General features: G+C 42.7%; 1 protein-coding gene across 4 annotated transcripts in view; it reads right to left on the bottom strand.

Moving 5' to 3' along the window:
• ALKBH8 (alkB homolog 8, tRNA methyltransferase) overlaps window positions 1–16411 on the bottom strand; it is a 66516-nt gene extending 50105 nt beyond the window's left edge. Inside the window, exons 1-7 of one of the 4 annotated variants that reach the window (XM_063127092.1) lie at window positions 16391–16411; window positions 13939–14126; window positions 12778–13018; window positions 7947–8078; window positions 6012–6107; window positions 2072–2176; window positions 389–459 (exon numbers count right to left, since the gene is read on the bottom strand). In XM_063127092.1, coding sequence (XP_062983162.1) covers window positions 389–459; window positions 2072–2176; window positions 6012–6107; window positions 7947–8078; window positions 12778–13018; window positions 13939–14070 — 777 coding nt within the window. In that variant the 5' untranslated portion in view covers window positions 14071–14126; window positions 16391–16411. Of the gene's footprint in view, window positions 1–388; window positions 460–2071; window positions 2177–6011; window positions 6108–7946; window positions 8079–12777; window positions 13019–13938; window positions 14127–15383; window positions 15407–15681; window positions 15758–16390 lie in introns of those variants that run through there. The other 3 variants (XM_063127093.1, XM_063127094.1, XM_063127095.1) reach the window with 3 other exon arrangements.
• Window positions 16412–19750: the final 3339 nt, after the last annotated feature.

The following is a 19750-nucleotide window of genomic DNA, read 5'->3' as shown; positions in this document are numbered from 1 at the left end:
TTTATTTTATTTTATTTTATTTATTACATTTTTATAAATAAATAAATAAATAAAATAAATACTGCCTCTGATACTGAAGGTAGCATATAGTCATCAGGACTAGAAGCCATTGATAGCCTTGACCTCTATGAATTTGTCCGTTCCTCTTTTAAAGCCATCGGAACTGGTGGCCATCACTACATCTTAACTATGTGCTCTGTGAAGAAGTCCTTCCCTTTATTCTGTCCTGAATCTCCCACCAATCAGCCTTATGAGGGAGTGATAGAGGTGGTACAGGCTCTGCAGACAAGGACTGTCAGATGCACATAAGATATACATTAGCTATTCAGCTTTCTGTGGAAACCAAGTCATCTGAACTCCAAAAGACCAAGGAAAAGAAATATATTACCTTGGCTCCTAAACTTAAAGAGATTATGTCATCCTCAAAAGCAGAATGAGTATCGATATGAGGAGGGATTCCTGTAACGGAAAATAAAATGACAGATACAATAAGTAAAGAACTGAAATATATTTTCAATTTTTGTTCACTGTTAAGACCAGCCTTCCTCAACCTGGGGCGCTCCAGATGTGTTGGACTACAACTCCCAGAACGCCCCAGCCAGCTGCTGGCTGGGGCATTCTGGGAGATGCAGTCCAACACATCTGGAGCGCCCCAGGTTGAGGAAGGCTGGTTAAGACCAAGGGATTTCTGTCCTCCTAACAAAACCTCACTTGAAGAACGAAGATGCATGAAGTTCACGACACTCTTTTTTTAAAAAAAAACACTAAAAATAGCCTGGAACATTAAAATATTAAAAAAATATATTACAAAAAACATTGGCTCAGTTCAGACAACACATTAGTCAATGCAGTGTGAAAACTCCACTCAACAGTTGAGTTTTTAGGAGCTTCTCCCCACACAACATGTTCTAACTCCACTGTTGTGTGACTGTGGGCTACTGTCTAGTTGAGTAAAAGTCAATGCGGTGACGGCGTTTGAGTGACAGTTCCTCCGCCCTCTCTCCTCCCCCGGTCCTCCAGATGGTGTCCCACCAGCCATTGCTGCAAAAAACCCATCCCGACCGCTCTCCTGGAGCGGCACTCACTGCTTTCGCTGCTCTTGCTAGGAAACTCTGTAGCCAGTGGGAAAAGCCAACTCAACACATCAGAAAATTCCACAGAGCATGCCACTCAACACGCCACAAACAGTTGAACAGGAACTCTTCTCTGCACAGCATGAATATTCTGCGTGGAGTGTTTTCCCAAGAAACTGTTGTGTGGAGTTTTACCGCCAGACAACACATTTCTCACCGGTGGTGTAAAAACTCCACCGTGGAGTTCTAAAACCACCATTGACTAACGTGTTGTCTGAACTGAGGCATTAACCAGCATAAAAACATTTATTTTATTTTTTAAAAAAACTTTTTTTGAAAAAAAAAAGTGTGCAAATATGCAAAGAAGATTAGTAAAAATATGGGTTTTGGTGGCAAATCATATGACAGAGAGGAATCATGGGTGGATATCCATCCTGATCCACCTGTAATTCCTCTTACTATTTCCCTGTAATGTCTAGTGGTACAGAATCCTCCTCACTATTGGACAATGTTTGTAGGGAGAGGAGGAAAACTGTAGCTCAGTGACAGAGCACATGTTTTGCATGCAAATGGTCCCAAGTTCAAAAAGTCAGGGAGGACCCATTGCTCAGTGTGACAGAGCACCTGCTTGGCCTGCAGAAGGTCCCAGGTTCAATCCCCAGCATCTCTAGGTAGGATAAGGAAAGAATTCCACCTGAAACCCCGGAGAGCTGCTGCCAGTCAGTGTTGACTGAGCTAGATGGAGCCATGGCCTTTGTTTCAAGGAAGCGTCAAATGTCCCTAAGAAGATGTGATGCTGGAGGTTTCAGTTTCAACTGGAGACACGTTAGCCTGCCCCACACATCTAAGGAGCTGCCAGCTCCCCTAAGCCCCATCACACCTCTAAATTGACCAAGAACTCTTTCTTAAGTTGGATTCATAGCATTGGATCTCCTGGCTCTGGAAAGACTAAGCTTGAAGGGTCAGGCTAAGACTGTCAGTGGGGTGCAGGTACATACCCTGTCCAGGTTCATACTGATTGATAGTCAGTTGATCAGGTTTCTCTGTGATGTATCCCATCTTCAGGCATTTTTCAAGAAGCGTGTTACAGATATCTGGGAGACCTGACATTGCAAGCAAGAGATGAAAGTGAAAGATTTACTAACTCTTCGCCACAAATCAAGGTTTTTCCATAACAAATAAAACAGAAAAATAGGAAAGCTGCAAAACAGAACACATATAGAATGTACCATATAAATCAAATACTTCCAGCATGTCAATTACCTTCCTATACATTTTTTCACCAGCCTGGTGTAATGCTTACACAGCCTTCCCTAACTCAGGACCAATGCTAGCTGGGGATTATGGGATTTCTAGTCCAGTATATCTGCAGGACATCGGGTTGAAGGCAGGGTTAGTGCCAGATTAGGACGGATTGAGGAGATCCTGGTTGAGTTTGGACGACACGCTAATCAACAGTTGTTTCCCATTCTGTTCCTATTACCACCACCCCAGTTGATTAGCATGTCATCCAGACACAGCCCCTGTCTCAAATCCCTACTCAAATCCCACCATGTGACCCTGGGCCTGTCACTACCTCTCAACCTAACCTAACTCGCAAGGTTGTTGTGAGGGTTAAAGGGCGGGGGGACAGAGATGACAAGAATGCCACCTTGACTTCCCTGGTAGAAAGGTGATCTCTAAATGTAATAAATTTTTAACATTTACTAATTTTGCACATTTGTGCTACTTGAGTTAAAAATATTACACTTCATACCAGGAGTGGGCCACTTGGAATAGCCTAAGGCAAATTTAGACCAGCTCATTGCAACTAATTAATCTCTGCATCTTTTTGAGCATGAGTTTTGTTTTGCTTTTCCCACACCCTAGATTGCAGTACGTGTTTGTACACTGGCAAGTAAAGATAAAACACTTTGTCACTTCTTTGCCAGATTAATGAATCCGAAACTACCACATTGTGCCGTTGGCTTGGGGCAAGCTAATTCCGCTGTGCAGTGGGGAGGAATGGGCGGGGGGGACGTGACAGGACTCTAATGTACTGCCTTAAATGTGTATACGATCAGGCTTAAGACACCTACCTGCTTTCTGTGAGCAGAATTTCAGACTCCTAATAGAACGCGGGGAGAAGTGCTAGAAGAGCACCTTCCAACTTTATCCTTCCCCTGCTTGCATTTAAAATCAGAGCTGTCAGGTGGGATGAGTCAGATGTGATTATGAAACCCCTGCCTTTCAAAAATCCTGATATCTTTTTCAGGATTCACGCATTTCACACTCATGTCAGATCTTCCTGACATTACAAAGACAGTTACCTTCAAGCACTTTCTGGAGTCTTCCCTATACCCATTAAAAAGAAGTTTACTCAAACACCTAAGAAAAGCCAGGCTGGATCAGACCAAAGGCATCCTGGTACCCAAGTGGACAAACAGAGAAGAACAGCCATAGCTCAGTTGGTAGAGTTACCTGCTTTGCATGCAAAAGGTCCCAGGTTCAATTCCCCAGCATGTCCAGGTAGGACTAGGAAAGAATTCTGCCTGAAACCCTGGAGAGCCATTGCTGCCAGTCAGTGTCAACAATACTGGGCTACATGAGCTAATGATCTGACCCAGTATAATGCAGCTTCCTCTGTTCCTCTGTACCTAATTGCCCAGGGGAAGTCTACAAGCAGAACATATGCACAATAGCACCCTCCTGCTTGTGTTTCCCAGCAACTCGTATTTACAGGCATACTGCCTCCGATAACGGAGGTGATATATAGCTATCATGACTAGCAGCCATCAACAACCTTATGGTCCAGGAATTTATCTTTAAAGCCATCCATGTTGGTGGCCTTCACTATGCCTTGTAACACATTCCATAGTTTAACTATGTGCTGTATGAAGAAGGTTTTCCTTTTGTCCATCCTGAATCTCCTACTAGTTGCAGAAAAGGGCAACTCAAATGATCAAGGGCATAGGCATGCACAAGGGGTGTGCTGGGTGTGCCTAGGCACACCCTAATGTCTCAAGCAATAAGTGTCAAATTGAGGAGGGCAATTGAGGGGGGATCCAGATGAAGCAGGAACTGTCCTCCGGCTGCCCTCTGGCTGCTTCGCTGCCACTGCCCCTGACAGTTCACCACTGCTCCAGCAGCAGGAGTGAAAAGGAATCACTCTGCCGGGAGCTACATTTCAAAGAGGCCAGGAGGAGAGCCCCCGAAAGCTAATATTGCCTCATAAGCCCCTTCTCCATCCAGTGTCACCACAAAACCCCACCAATGCCCCACCTGCAATGCCCCCCTGGTCCGGCAAGCCAAACACGGAGTAGGGCATCAGCGTCTACACTGCTTAATAAATAAATGAATAAAAACAATGTCCCTTGATTGAGTATTCAATAAATGTTCACCTTTAAAAAAAATAAAATTCCCTGGGTGCACACCCTAATGAAATGTGCTGTGCACACCTATGATCAAAGGGCTGGAGCAACTGTCCTAACAGGTAGGGTTACAACAAATGTGGTTGTTTACCTTGGATAAAAAGCAAGTAAGGGGAGAAATGATAGAGGTGTACAAAATTATGCATGGAGAAAGTGGATAAGCAGAATGTTTCTCTCTCTCTCTCATAATATTAGAATCTGGGGTTATCCCTTGAAGCTGATTGGTGAAAGATTCAGGACAGATAAAAGAAAGTACTTCTTCCCATAATGCACAGTTAAACTATGGAATTCACTACCATAAGATATAGTGATGGCCATCAACTTGGGTGGCTTTAAAAGGGGATTGGATAAATTTATGGAGAAGGCTCTCAATGGCTACTTGGCCTGTTGGCTATATGCTACCTTCAGTATCAGAGGCTGCATGCCTATGTACACCAGTTGCTGGGGAACATGGGCGGGAAGGTGCTTTTGCACTCTAGTCCTGCTTGTGGGTTTCCTGGGGGAAGCTGGTTGGCCGCTGTGTGAACAGAGTGCTGGACTAGATGGCCCCTTGGTCTGATCCAGCAGGGCTCTTCTTATGCTCTTATGTAATATTCAACTTCATTGGTTGACCCCAGATTCTGGTATTATGAGAGAGGGAGAAAAATATCCCCCTTTTCCACTTTCTCTACATTATGTATAATTTTATATAGCTTTATTGTATAACCCTTTACTTGCTGTTTTTCTAAGCTAAAAACCTCCAAACATTTATTTATTTATTTATTTATTTACTTATTACATTTTTATACTGACCAATAGACAAAGCTCTCTGGGCGGTTTACAAAAATTAAAACCATGAAGAGCATAAAAACAACCAACAATTTAAAAACACGAATACAAAATACAATATAAAAAGCACAACCAGGATGAAAACCACACAGCAAAAAATTGATATAGGTTAAAATATGGAATTAAAACAGCAAAGTTTAAATTTAAGTTAAATTAAGTGTTTAAATACTGAGAAAATAAAAAGATCTTCAGCTGGCGACGAAAGGAGTACACTGTAGGCACCAAGTAAACCTCTCTGGGGAGCTCATTCCACAGCCAGGGTGCCACAGCAGAGAAGGCCCTCCTCCTAGTAGCCACCTGCCTCACTTCCTTTGGCAGGGGCTCACAGAGAAGGACCCCTGTGGATGATCTTAAGGTCCAGGCAAGCACATTGCCATCTTTCCTCATAGGGGAGATGCTCCAGCCCCTTGATCATACCTAGATTACACTCCTATACTCACTTACTGGGGAATAAATCCCATGGAAATCCATGGGGCTCACTTCTGAGTAAACATGATTAGGATTGCATAAGGCGAATAGGAGTTTTACTGTGCAATCCCATTTTCATATTCCACTCATTTCAATGGGACACAGTCCCAAATAATGTGCACAAAATCACAGCCGCTGTTGCACAGCTGGAGAGGGTGCTATTAATCAGCAATGAAAGAACCTCCATTTTTTTATTCCACGCCACACAGAAGCATCCTGATGAGAAACTCACCTCCAGGTAACGGTCTGTCTCGATCAACGTTGTTGTTATCATAGCGAAACTCATATCCAAAGTGTTTTACTCTCCTGTGTTTTAAGGACTTCTGAACTGTGAAGTGAAAAGAAGGCAAAACAATGTTTAAAAAAGGAATGATAAAGAAATCATCACAACATATATTGTGAGCTGATGGAGAGTAGTGGTTGAGCTGTGAATTGGGAAGTCCCTGATTTGAATCTCATCTCTGCCACAAACTCACTATGTAATTTTAGGCAAGCTTCTCTCTCTCTCTCTCCCTCAGTCCCCACAATTGCAATCTGGGGGATAATAACACTGATCTACCTTAGAGGGTTGTTTAAGGGATTACCACTAGACCATGCCTGTGCAGCTCTTCAAACAATTGGAAGTACTATATTTATTATTTGTTTATTTATTTACTGCATTATATCCTGCCTTTTTTCCACCAAGGAACCCACATAACCCTCCTCCTCTTCATTTTATCCTCACAACAACAACCCTGTGAGGTAGGTAGGGCTGAACACCTGTAACTGGTCCAGAGTCACCCAGTAAGCTTCATGGCCAAGTGGTAACTAGAACCTGGATCTCTTGTCTCTCAGTTCAACACTCTAAACACTATACCACACTTGGCTCTATACAAATGTTAGTCATTATTATTACATTCATAAGCCAAGTGCCTGTGTAGAGAATGGAAATCTAGGCGGGGCTACTGTATATGCTTCCATAAGCATCCTTGGAGCTGAATTCTCTCCTTGCTCTATTCTCTCCTTGCCTTCCTTCATTGCTAAAAGGATCCAGGGTGTAGGGAACTGGGCTCTGAGAACAACATGCACTGTGAGGTGGTCATCCTCAAAGACCAAATACGTCCTCCTCCATCCCCTGACCTCCATTACTGTTTCAGTAGTGAAGAGACAATCTCCCTTCTTAGAATCATAGAGTTGGAAAGGGCCATATAAGCAGTCAGTTCCAATCATTTAAAAGCATCTCTGACAGATGGCTGTCCGGTCTCTGCTTGAAGATCTCTAGTGATGAAGAACCCACCACCTCCCTAGGCAGTTGGTTCCATTGTGCAACTGCTCTGACCGTTAGGAGGTTTTGCCTGATGTGCAACCAAAATCTGCCTTCCTGTAACTTAAGCCCGTTATTTTATGTGCTACAGGCTTGGCTGATAGAGAACAGGTTGCAGCCCTCTTCAACCTTTCTTAGCCAAAAGCATAATTAATCCCTGTGGAAGCATTGCAGGTTCCTACTTTTCTTACTAAGGTGAAATGACATATTTTTGTTTTCTGAGATAAGGACTGTAGAGATGGTTTGGATGCTACACCTGGATACACAAATAACACTGAAGGAATCATTCATGCTTCTGAGGGGTGAAAGTACCCTAGTTAAATTCATGACTCCTCAAACAAGGGGATATTTCCTGTGGGAAAAGGATGTAGGGGGCTCCCTTGGCCACCACTCAGCTAGAACACCCTGAGCCCCTCAGCTAAGTAGTACTGAGATAGGTAAGGGGAGAGTGGAAGGTTATCATGATTTTGGGCTTTGCTACGAAACCCAGTTTAAAATGGTGGCCGAAACCCTGCAGCTTCCTTTGACTGTCAGGAGGGAGTCTGGCTGCTTTTAGAACAGTCACACAATCAATTTTGTGTGGTGTCGGCTACATGATGCTGACTGCTTAAAGGAAGATCATCCCTCATTCTCCCGTTCACATGGTGACATGCTATTCTGGTTAATCTTTCTTTTCAAAGGTTCTACTCACAAGGTAAGCAGACGTTTTGACAGAGGTGCGTGTTTACAAGAACGGTTTAACCTGCCCCTCCCCGCCCCGCAAAAAATGTCCCGCAAAGAGTTAATGAACGAAAACTTATATAAAATAACAGGCCAAATGAGAGGTATTTTTAGAAAGCCTGGCTTACCGTGTACATTACTTACCATTTGGAATGACCTCATCCTCTGCCCAATCGATGCTTTCCAAAAGCTGTCTTTCTTCCTCAGGTGAAACCAGCTCTTCAATTACCCTCAGGCCAGGAGGCAAGGTTACAGGTGTCATATCTTCCCAAGGAACTAGGAGTATAAATATGTGGAGAACACTCCATGAAAATGACACACTTACGTTCCTTCAAGTAGTAGCAAATTGATTAGACTCACAGTTCTCAAACCCACAGGTTTGATGTTTATTTTTATTTCTTTTAACTGCTCAGTCTTCAAATGCTCTTTCAGCAGGTTGCACCGTCAAAATGATATGGAACTTTAATACAGGGCTGGTGCAGATGTAATGCTAAACCCCAGTTTAGTGTTACAAGTTGAGCCTAGCCTTCCCCAGGACTTGTACGCTTCCCAATCCTCTTCCAACGCAACAAGAAAGACTCTGGAAGTTTTCGTTTCCATTTTACATTATTTATTTATTTATTTATTAAATTTACATACTGCCCCACAGCCGAAGCTCTCTGGGCGGTTTACAAAAGTTTAAAACAGTGGACATTAAAAAAAAAGTATATAACATTTAAAACCATAAAAAAATATGAAAAACAACAGTATAAAACAGCCATTAGCCGTAGTTTGAGGTATCATTTGAACTCAGACAAATGCAGTTAATCTTTAACTATGGTTTGTGGAAATAAGCCAACTTCAAACCACAGTTTATGAAGCTGGTTTGTTTTCACTCATCATAGTTAAGATTAACCATGGGTTTGGATGATGCACTAAATTGTGGTTAGTCTAAAACAGAAATGGAAGCTTCAACCTCCTCCTGATGGCCATACCAGAGGAGAGGGAGGGGGAAGCACACAAGCCATGCAAAAGACTTCCCATAATGCTAAACCATGATGTTGTGTTACGTCTGAACGCAGCCACAAAATATATTTGGAGCGCAATCCAATAGGAATACCACTCTTGAAACGGAGGGCTCCCTCACTCTCTGTCTTCCATCGATTCAAAGTCCTGTAAGGCAGGACGAGTGGAAAACGCCTCCTGTGCCGCTGTAAAAAAAAACCACTTCTGGCTAAAATAGGCCTCTACTGTGCTGTAGACAGAAATGGGTGACAGAGAAGCCTATGGATCCAGCAGATCCATGCCTTTCCTCTTCCCTTCCAATGTCCTGCCCCCTTTCCTTCCTCCCTGACTCTGTTCGAACGTCGCAACAGTGATCCCAGAAGAGAAACCACTGCAGAACTTTCAACAGTGGGTAGGAGAGAGGAAATAATACTATCCCAGGGACACTCTCACGGGGACTATACTATTCCTGCATAAGAAAAACACCATAAAGAGGAACTCTCCACCGTGCCTGGGTCCAGCTCCAGCTCAGAGCCCCCTCCCTCCTGCTACCAACTGTCTCTGCAGAGGCCACCAGTGAGGGAGGAAGCAGCAGCCAGGCACCTCTCCACCGTGCCTGGGTCCAGCTCCAGCTGAGAGCCCCCCTCCCTCCTGCTGTCAACTGTAACTGCTGAACTTTGCAACTAAGATTGTAGTGCCTGAATTTGCTTTCCTTTCCCCCCTCCGCCTCCTCCCTCCCAATCCCCTTTCCTTTTGTGTCATGTCTTTTAGATTGTAAGCCTGTGGGCAGGGACTGTCAAGAAATACTTTTGTAAGCCACCGTGAGAGCCTTTTTTGGCTGAATGGCGGCATAAAAATCCTTAAATAAATAAAAATAAATAAATAAATAATACTATCCCAGGGACACTCTCACGGGGACTATACTATTCCTGCATAAGAAAAACACCATAAAGAGGAACTCCCTGCTTACATCTTATTGCCAGACACTTGCCTGAATAGAAAGATCTTGCAAAATGTCTTCAGGGAAAGGCATTAGTGAATTAAGTGAGATTGCCAAAAGGAACCCTTGACTGAGATGGCAATGATTTCTGGTCATGCAACACAGGACTGGTCCCCACACACTGTGCTATACAAACCCCCTTCTGTTTAGGACCAGACGATCTCACTGCTTTTCAGCTTCAAATGCCCAACTGCTCTGTCAAAGCAAAGGCCAGCCTTTTCCCTAGTCATTTCAGGTGAGATGTCAACCGCATTCAACTGCCTCTTTCCAAGACTCATGAGGTTTGTCAGTTATTTCTGGCTGACAATGAACAGAACGGAGAAAGGAGACATGTCTAAATACCACGGCCAGGAACCATGGCCGTGGTAGTTCTCTAAGCCCAAGGAAGTTGTTGTTCAAATAGCAGCCCCTGTGATGTTTTGCTGTTTTATGCCTGTTCCAGATATAAGTATGTGTAATGTTTTTAAGAATGTTTATTGTTTAAAAATGTACTTACTGTGTACATTAGAATGTAAGCCTATGCAGCAGGGTTTTGCTATTTTATTGTTTTACTCTGTACAGCACCTATCTATCTATCTATCTATCTGCTCCCTTCCACTGCATTTGAAACAACTCAGAGCAGCTTACAACAATTAAACACAAACACTAAAATCCAGCAGAAATTAAACAGCAGTCATGTTTACTACAACTTTATTAGATTGTAAGCCTATGCGGCAGGGTCTTGCTTTTTACTGTGTTATCTGTACAGCACCATGTACATTGATGGTGCTATATAAATAAATAAATAAATAATAATAATAATAATAATAATATAAATAAATAATAATAATACTGGAACCAGGATGGTAAGGGGAAATGCTAGAGAGAGAGGGCATGAGTGATCAAGATGTGAGAGTGTGTGCTGATTGGCTGGTGGTTGGAATGGCTGGATTGGTAGATAGCAAGGAATGGAAAGAGTTAGGTGAGTGTGTGGAGATATTGGAAGTGCTGTGAGAGAGAGTGAGAGAGAGATTTGGGTTTAAGTTTGTCAAGGGGTGATCTGGTGGACATTGTTTACTTGGACTTCCAAAAGGCTTTTGATAAAGTCCCCCACCAAAGACTCCTGAATAAACTTAGTAGTTATGGAATAAGAGGAGAGATCCTCTTATGGATCAGTAACTGGCTAAAGAACAGAAAGCAGAGAGTAGGAATAAATGGTCAATTCTCCCGATGGAGGGAAGTAAATAGTGGGGTCCCACAGGGATCAGTATTGGGACCAATTCTTTTCAACTTGTTCATAAATGATCTGGAATTAGGAGTGAGGAGTGAAGTGGCGACGTTTGCCAACAACACCAAATTAGATAAGGTTGTTTAAACACAAAGGGATTGTGAAGAGCTCCAAAGGGATCTCTCCAAGCTGGGAGAGTGGGCATCCAAATGGCAGATGCAGTTCAATGTAAGCAAGTGTAAGGTGATGCATGTTGGGGGGGGGGGGACTTCAAGTATAATCTAATGGGATCTGAGCTGGGGGTGACTAAACAAGAAAGAGATCTTGGGATTGTGGTGGACACCTCAATGAAAATGTCCACCCAGTGTGTGGCCGCTGTAAAGAAGGCGAACTCCATGTTAGGTATTATAAGAAAAGGAATTGAGAATAAAATGGCCAGTATCATACTGCCCTTATACAAATCTATGGTGCAACCACACTTAGAATACTTTGTACAGAACCCAGGGTCATCCCATGAAGCTGATTGATGGGAGATCCAGCACAAATAAAAGAAAGTACTTCTTCACACAGTGCATAGTTAAATTATGGAACTCACTACCACAGGATGAAGTGATGGCCACCTATTTGGATGGCTTTAAAAGGTGGCTGGATAAATTCCTGGAGGAGAAGACTATCAATGGCTACTAGCCCTGATCAGGTTGTGTGCTATCTCCAGTATTCGAGGCAGTAAGCCTGTGTGCACCAGTTGCTGGGGAACATGGGTGGGAGGGTGCTGTTGCACCATGCCCTGCTTGTTAATCCTTGCCGATGGCTGCTTGGCCACTGTGTGAACAGAGTGCTGGACTAGATGGACCCTTGGTCTGATACAGCATGACACTTCTTATGTCAAGAGCAGTCATGTCAAAATAGCAATACAAATGTTTCCAACAAAGGTGTTCTGCACTATAATAAGCAACATGCTTCAAACCTACTAATTATGGAGCCACAGACACTAAATAACCAGGATTCACACAATGACACTATAGCTTGGTTCACACATAACACCAACTCATGGTTTATTTGACCCAAAGTTTGTTGCCTTACCAAGGGTTTGTCTGACAGTCAATTGAACTAACAATGGTATGTTTTCTCAATCCCTGTAGCCTGGTGAAACAACCCACAATCAAAACACAGTTCTAGGTTCACACATAATGATAACCCATGGTTAAACAACCCAGAGTTCGCAACCCAACAACAAACCATGGGTTCTCTTTCTGGGTTGTTCATAGTTAACAGGCCAGGATTTGTTAGTGCAGGCCTGCATAGCTGCATTCACACATGACGGCAACCCAGAATTCAACCACCCAAATCATGGGTTAGTATTATGTCTGAACCAGGGACTTGGGTTTAATCCAAGGATACAATCAAATCAAAGTTAAGCGCTTAGACTATGATCCTAAACACGCTTACTAGGAAGTAAGCATCAGTGAATACAGTGGGACTTACTTCCAAATAAACGTGTACAGAATCATGGAGTATAATCCCATTGATTACAACACAAAAGTTACGAGCTGGTCAAAAGTAAATCCCTTTGAAATTCGTGGGACTTCAACGTGTTTCATTTTGCCTACATTGTGGCCACGTTCTTTTAAAACAGAGAATTTTCTGATTTTCATGGGAGGGTTGGACTGCCTGCAGTAAGAGTGGGTGGCCATAGCCAGAAGAGGGGGGGGGAACAGCTGTAGGAGGGCCGGTGGGCTCTGTTTGCTCAACTGAAATAATAAAAAACATCTCAAGAATAATACCTTTTTCCACAAAATTAAAATAGAGAGCGACGTTTTGACTGGAGCCCTCCAACGTGATCTCCTTTCCATTGAGGGAGTCGTACGCTCGCTTGGAATCTTCCGTTGTTCCATATTTCACAAATGAATAGGGTTTCTTGGGTGGCATTAAGAGAGCTTCCACCAGCCCACATTCCTCTACCACACAGAGCAGTTGGCATCTAGTTACACCATTACCCAGGCCTCCATTAGCAATAACCAGATTCTGATTATGGAGAGAGAGGGAGAAGGGGGGAGGGTAAAAAGAGACCCAGACATGACTAATCAATACTAATTTGTTCATCTGAAAACAGCATTCCATAAACACAGCAGAGGAATAAGAAAAAATGAGGCTATTATCCCAGAACTTCAGGGTAGCCAATTCTATCTGAAAATCTGACTGATATGTTTAGATATCAAATAGCCTGGAGTGCTACATTTATTTTATTATTATTATTATTTATTTATTTCTATACCGCCCCATAGCCAAGGCTCTCTGGGGCGGTATAGAAAGCTCCACACAGATTGTATTGCAGTAATCTAACTTGGAGGTTATCAAAGCATAGACAATTGGAGCAAAGTTATCTCTGTCGATATAGGGGCAGAGCTGGGCTACCGCCCGAAGTTGATAGAAAACACTTCATGCCACTGAGACACCCTGAGCCTCAAGTAACAAGGATTCTTCCATAAGAACCCCCAATCTAAGAACCCGCTCCTTCAGGGGGAGTGCAATTCCACCCCGAACAGGTTGAGCACCCTCCATCCAAAAGAAAAGGGTTTGGAATTTCATCCGAACAGCCTTTGACATTCATGGGACACCTACAATAATCACAGAATCATCCAGACTTGGAAGGGACTTTGGAGGTGGTCTAATCCAACACACACACACCAATGCAGGATGTTACAAGTGTGTTGAACCTCTTTCAGCCTAATGGGACCACTCAACATTGCAACATTTCATTGTTCGTTGTACTTAAACACTTACCAGGAAGTAAGACTGCAATCCTATAGTCACTTACCTGGACGTAAGCCACATTGAACTTAGTGGGGCTTACTTCCGAGTAGACAAGTGTAAGATTGCACTGTTTAATATCATGATGCCCAATGCACTTTCCCATTCAGCTAGAAACAACCACATCTAGTCACCTTGGTAGGGTACAATACACACTCAATGCCCTCGTGCCTTAGTAGAGTATGTCTGGCCTTCATCTGTTTTTGCCGCAACTTCTTCTCTGTTTTACTGAGCTTCTGGCTCTGCTGACTGCCCTCTATTTCCATGCTGAAAAGGTCAACTATAAAAGTATCTTCAGAATAAAGTGCCAGGTTCAAAGCCCCTTTAATAAAACAAAACAAAATATGAATAACAAGAAATTCTGAATTTTTACCGGGGGGGGGTGTGTTCAATACACAATTATTGTTAAATACTATTAACAGGGAGGGGGAGGAAATGCACAGAGATTACCTAAGGTGCTGGTTTGTGCTACAAAGCCCTAAATGGTTTGGGACCAGGATACCTGAAGGACCACCTCCTCCCATATGAACTTCCTCTAATTTATGTTCATCATCAGAGGCCCTGTTATACATCCCACCACCTGGAGAAAGTAGGTTGGTGGGTACTCAGGACAGGGTCTTTTCAGTAGCAGCACCCCCAGCCCTCAAAAAGAATACTGTAGAGCTAGGGAAGGTGCAGAAAAAGGCAAGTCAAATGAACAAAGAGGTAGAGCAAAGCCTCTGAGTCAAGGTTGGGGTTGGGGTTGGGGTTGGGGTGGGGTGTTAGCTTAGAAAAAGGTTAAGTAAAGGAAGAGATGGCATTGGAGTGTATAAAATTATGCATGATGTGAAGAAATGCTAGGACCCAGGGTCATCCAATGAAGCTAAATGGTGGGAGATTTGGGATAGATAAAATGAAGTACTTTTTCACAGAGCACGTAGCTCAAATGTAGCATTTGCTACCGCAAGACGTAGTGATGGCCTCCAAATTCAACAGCTTTAAAAGGAGGTTTGACAAATTTATGCAGGATGTCAGGATGAATTTATTTCTGAGATCCAGCCCAAACACACCCACGTTTAGGCTGCATCACTTGAATGGAACAAGGCGACTCATTTTTCTCCTTAGCAACTATTTATTGCTATATTTCTTGTATCTTGTGCACCACCAGATGGTGCACTGTGCCTATTTATAATTTCCAGCCTAATACTTTTCAGTTTGATTTTTGCTCATCCCTAGTTTCCAGAATCACAAGAATTTAGCCTTGGCTTGGCTTAGGTAATCCTTACCTAAGTGAAAAAGTTGATGTTTTTTAAAAATCTCAGTATTAGTTAATAGCTAATGAAGATTCACTGGAGTTAACAGTAAAAAACAGTAAAAAAAAAAGAACCTGCTCTACTCCTTGGCCTTTAAGACCAGCTCAAGCTTCACTTGCTAAATATCTCTAAATTAGGCTTTCTTAAGGAGCTGGGCTATTTTTTTAAGGGGGGGGGTAGGAAAAAGAGGATAAAGGGCAAACTGAGGCAGAAATCCCTCTGAAAATAAATATAAGCATATAAAATTCTATAAAGTTTTAGACTCAATCCCTGGCATATTCATCCACCATAAAGATCTCAGGTAACAAGTCTAAAGAAGTCCCTGGAGAGTCACATGACAGTCAAAAGTAGACAGTACAGCAGTTGGATCAATACTCTGCTTCAGTCTAAGTGCGGTTCCTTCTCATCAAATTTAGTTAAAGCACCCAGATGCAAAGAAGAATTTTGTGCAGGCGAGAGGTCTTTGACAGAGACAACTTTTCACGCAGGGGCAAGAAAAGTTGCACCTGCTGAAATTCTCTTTTCAATACAACTATTTTTCTTTGCATGCGCTCCCCCTTGGACTGCAAGTCTATGCACACTTACTTGAAAGTAGGACTGGGAACTGTTGGACTTTTTTCTGTCAGAACACGCATAGGATTGCATCTGAAACCAATCCCTGCTGTAGTTATTTACCCATGTACCTGTAAGTAAATACCATTAAATTCAATGAGATTTACTTCTGAGTAGACATCTTTAAGCCTGCACTGGAGTCCTCTCGACCGTTCAGCTTTTCAGACCCCCTTTCCCCTCTCATGGTTGGAGGTGCCATTGTTGTTTTTACCCATGATCTTTACAAAGGCGAAAATTGCGATCCTCTTTTGCCAAATCTATCCCCCTCTCCTCTCCTGGGGGTAGGGAGAGGAACTCTTTGGAAATACAACTGTTAAATTCAGGCAGGTCAGCCTGAAGTCTTTCAGGCTGAAATCCTACGCCCACTCACCAGGGAGTCAGCTTCATTGAACTCAAGAACGGCTTACTTCTGAGTAGACAGGGTTGCACTGTTAAGCTACGATTCTCAAAAGACTCATTTTCTATTTGCAAAACGGGTGTTCATCAAGCCCATGCGGTCCTCATCGTGTTAACAAAATGTTGGTTCAGTGACATGGGCAGACTCAGTTGTGGCTTAAAACCAGAGAAGCAAATTTCCCTGTGCGAGATTGGAATTTGGTTTAAAAGTGTTGTCATTTCTCAGCTATTTGACATAGCAAGAGAGAACGTAGCACAGAAAGTAAACTAGCTTAGCTCAGCTTACCTTACAGGAGGCAGCCATTCTAGGAGAGAGGAAAGAAAACCAAACTACAATTCCCATGAACCTCCTTGCCTACAACTCCCGTCATGCCTACAAAAGCTCGATTTTCTTTAACCCCTTAATAACACGAGAGCGGTGTCTCATGTTATAGGAGCGTTTTCAGCGATTCTGTTGTTTCTCGAACTATGCTGTGTCTCGATGGGGCAAACATTCATATTTATTTTCTTAACTTCGTGCAAAATTGTAATAAATAACCCTGGTTTGTTTTCTCTAGAGTACTAGAAAATAGACTGTATTGCTTTCTGTATTCTTCTCTGTATTTCAATCTCTGAGGAGATTGAGGAGTCAATTTTGTGAAAATATATGGCTTTTTCTTTTAAACTCTACAAACTGAGGTAGCATTTCGGGCGTGCAGCCCGAGCCCAAGGATGTTTACTCCAAAGTAATCCCTCTGAAGATAACTCTTTAGAGTTCTTAAAGTTAGGGTGACCATATGGAAAAGAGAACAGGGCTCCTGTATCTTTAACAGTTGTATGGAAAAGAGAATTTCAGCAGGTGTCATTTGTATGCATGCAGCACCTGGTGAAATTCCCTCTTCGTCACCACAGTTAAAGCTTCAGGAGCTATACTAGAATGACCAGGGGTTGCTGTAGCCTAAATTGTTGTGATGAAGAGGGAATTTCACCAGGTGCTGCATGGCATGCATACAAATAGTACCTGCTGGAATTCCCTTTTCTATGCAGCAGTTAAAGATACACTGGCTGGCGAGATCACATTACGCCAGTCCTTTTACAACTTCATTGGCTGCCAGTCCAGGTCCGGGCCCGATTCAAAGTGCTGGTATTGACATTTAAAGCCCTAAACGGTTTGGGGCCAGGTTATTTGAAGGAACGCCTCCTCCCATATGTACCTACCCGGACCTTAAGATCATCTACAGGGGCCCTTCTCCGTGAGCCCCTGCCAAAGGAAGTGAGGCAGGTGGCTACTAGGAGGAGGGCTTTCTCCGCTGTGGCACCCCGGTTGTGGAATGAGCTCCCCAGAGAGGTCCGCCTGGCGCCTACACTGTACTCCTTTCGTCGCCAGCTGAAGACCTTTTTATTCACTCAGTATTTTAACACTTAATTTTAACTTAAATTTAAATTATACTGTTTTAACTCTGTATTTTAACCTTATATCAATTTTGCTGCGTGGTTTTATCCTGGTTGTGCTTTTTATATTGTATTTTGTATTTGTATTTTTAACTTGTTGGTTGTTTTATGATGATTTTAATTTTTGTGAACCGCCCAGAGAGCTTCGGCTATTGGGCGGTATAAAAATGTAATAAATAAAATAAATAAAATAAATAATAATAAATACAAGAGCCCTGTCCTCTTTTGCATATGGTCACCCTATTAAGGTAAGCAAAATGAGAACGGTGGTGGGTGAATAATGAAATAAAATAGCCATTTTTCTTTTAAAAATTGCAGATGATGATGATGATGATGATTTTGGTTGAGGCCAAAAAATACCCCAAATACCAGCATATTTGGGGAATGCTGAAAGTTGTAGGCCTTTTTTTCTGTCTAAACGTGCGTAGGATTGCACAGGAAAGCTATTACTGCCGGTAACTAAGCTTCAGGAGAGACATTTCAACCTTTTAGGGTGAACCTATTTTGCCCCAGGCCTGGGGTTCACTAAATTAAGAACTTGATCCTATTCTTGGAAGGAAGAAAAGGCAGATTAATGAAATAAAAAACAGATGCAAATAATGATTTCATAAGATTTTTAAAAGGGAAACCCATCAAACCACCATCATATAAGAACATAAGAAGAGCCAAGCTGGATCAGCACTCAGTTCACACAGTAGCCAACCAGCTGTTGGCCTAGGACTCACAGCAACCTCCCACCCATGTTCCCCAGCAACTGGCATACATAGGTATATGTATGCCAGTTGCGCCCTTTCCTAGACTTAAAGATGATAGCACACACGCTTGTAGCATGGATTGAACCAGAAAAGTCAGGGTTCAGGCATTCGTGAGAGCCACCACTGTGCAAAAAGATAAATCCAAGGCACAGATCCTCATGATTGTATATGATTTTATATGATTTTCACACAGAAAATCCCCCAAACCACCATCATCACAGTGCGCATCTGCCTCTAAAAACACAAACATCATGGATCCACCACTCGTGGGTGTATCCACAGCTTAAAAGCGCTGATTGGAAGCAGGAATCCTCAGGATTTTTACACAGGAAATCTTCAAACTACCAGTCCATCACAGTACACATCAGCCCCCAGGGACTGAACCAAGAAAATTGTGGATTCTCCACTAGTTAGCACCATTACACCGCAAAAAGATGGATCTGAGGCATGGGTCCTCATGGATCATCATGATTTTTACGGAGGAAATTATCAAAACCAACACATCAAATCACAGAGCACATTTGCCTCCACGGACTGAACCAGAAAAATCATGGGTCCAGCAGTCATTGGTGCTGCCATGGAGCAGAAACAGGAGCAAACTAAAAGCCGGATCCCTGAAAAAAAAACCTAGATGCTCTTGATTTCATATGATTTTTGAAGAGCAAATCACAATCAGATAACAGAGCAAATTTGTCTCCATGATCTGAACCATAAAAATCATAGATCCACCACTCATGGGCATCGCTAAAGGACAAAAACATGGATCTGAGGTAGGGATCCTCATGTCTTACAGGGAACATTCCCCAAACCACAATCATATCCGAGAGAACAGCTGCCTCTATGGACTGAACCATACAACTTGTTGGTGCTACCACTACAATCAAATCACAATGTACATCTGCCTCCACAGACTGAACCATAAAAAGTATGGATCTGGCACTCAGAGGCACCTCCACTGTGCAAAAACTGAGGCACAGAACCTCATAATTTTATGTGATTTTTAAAGGGAACACCCCCTAAATCACAATCAAATCACAGAGCACATTTGCCTGAAGGGACTGAACCACAAAAAGTATGAATCTAGACCTCATGGTCACCTCCACAGTGCAAAAATGTGGATCTGAAGCATGAATCCTCATTATTTTTAGATGGAAAAGTGCCCAGACCATTAGCTCATCACAGTGCACATCTGCATCCATGAACTGAACCATGAAAATCAGTTGTTGGTGCTGCCATGGTGCAAAAATATGGATCCGAGGCACAGATCCACATAGACTCTCATTAATTTATATGATTTTTCACATGGGAAATCCCCAAAACCAACATCACATCACAGTGCACATCTACCTTCACGGACAGAATGATGAAAAGCATGGATTTACTACTTGTTGGCACTGCCACATAGCAAAAATGTAGATCCGAGGCATGGATCCTTTTGATTTTATCATAGAAGTGCTTTC

The sequence above is a fragment of the Elgaria multicarinata genome, chromosome 5 (assembly GCF_023053635.1).
Source record: "Elgaria multicarinata webbii isolate HBS135686 ecotype San Diego chromosome 5, rElgMul1.1.pri, whole genome shotgun sequence".
Lineage (NCBI taxonomy): Eukaryota > Metazoa > Chordata > Lepidosauria > Squamata > Anguidae > Elgaria > Elgaria multicarinata.
The sequence above is the reverse complement of the archived record's forward strand: the minus strand, read 5'-3'. Positions and strand labels throughout refer to the sequence as shown.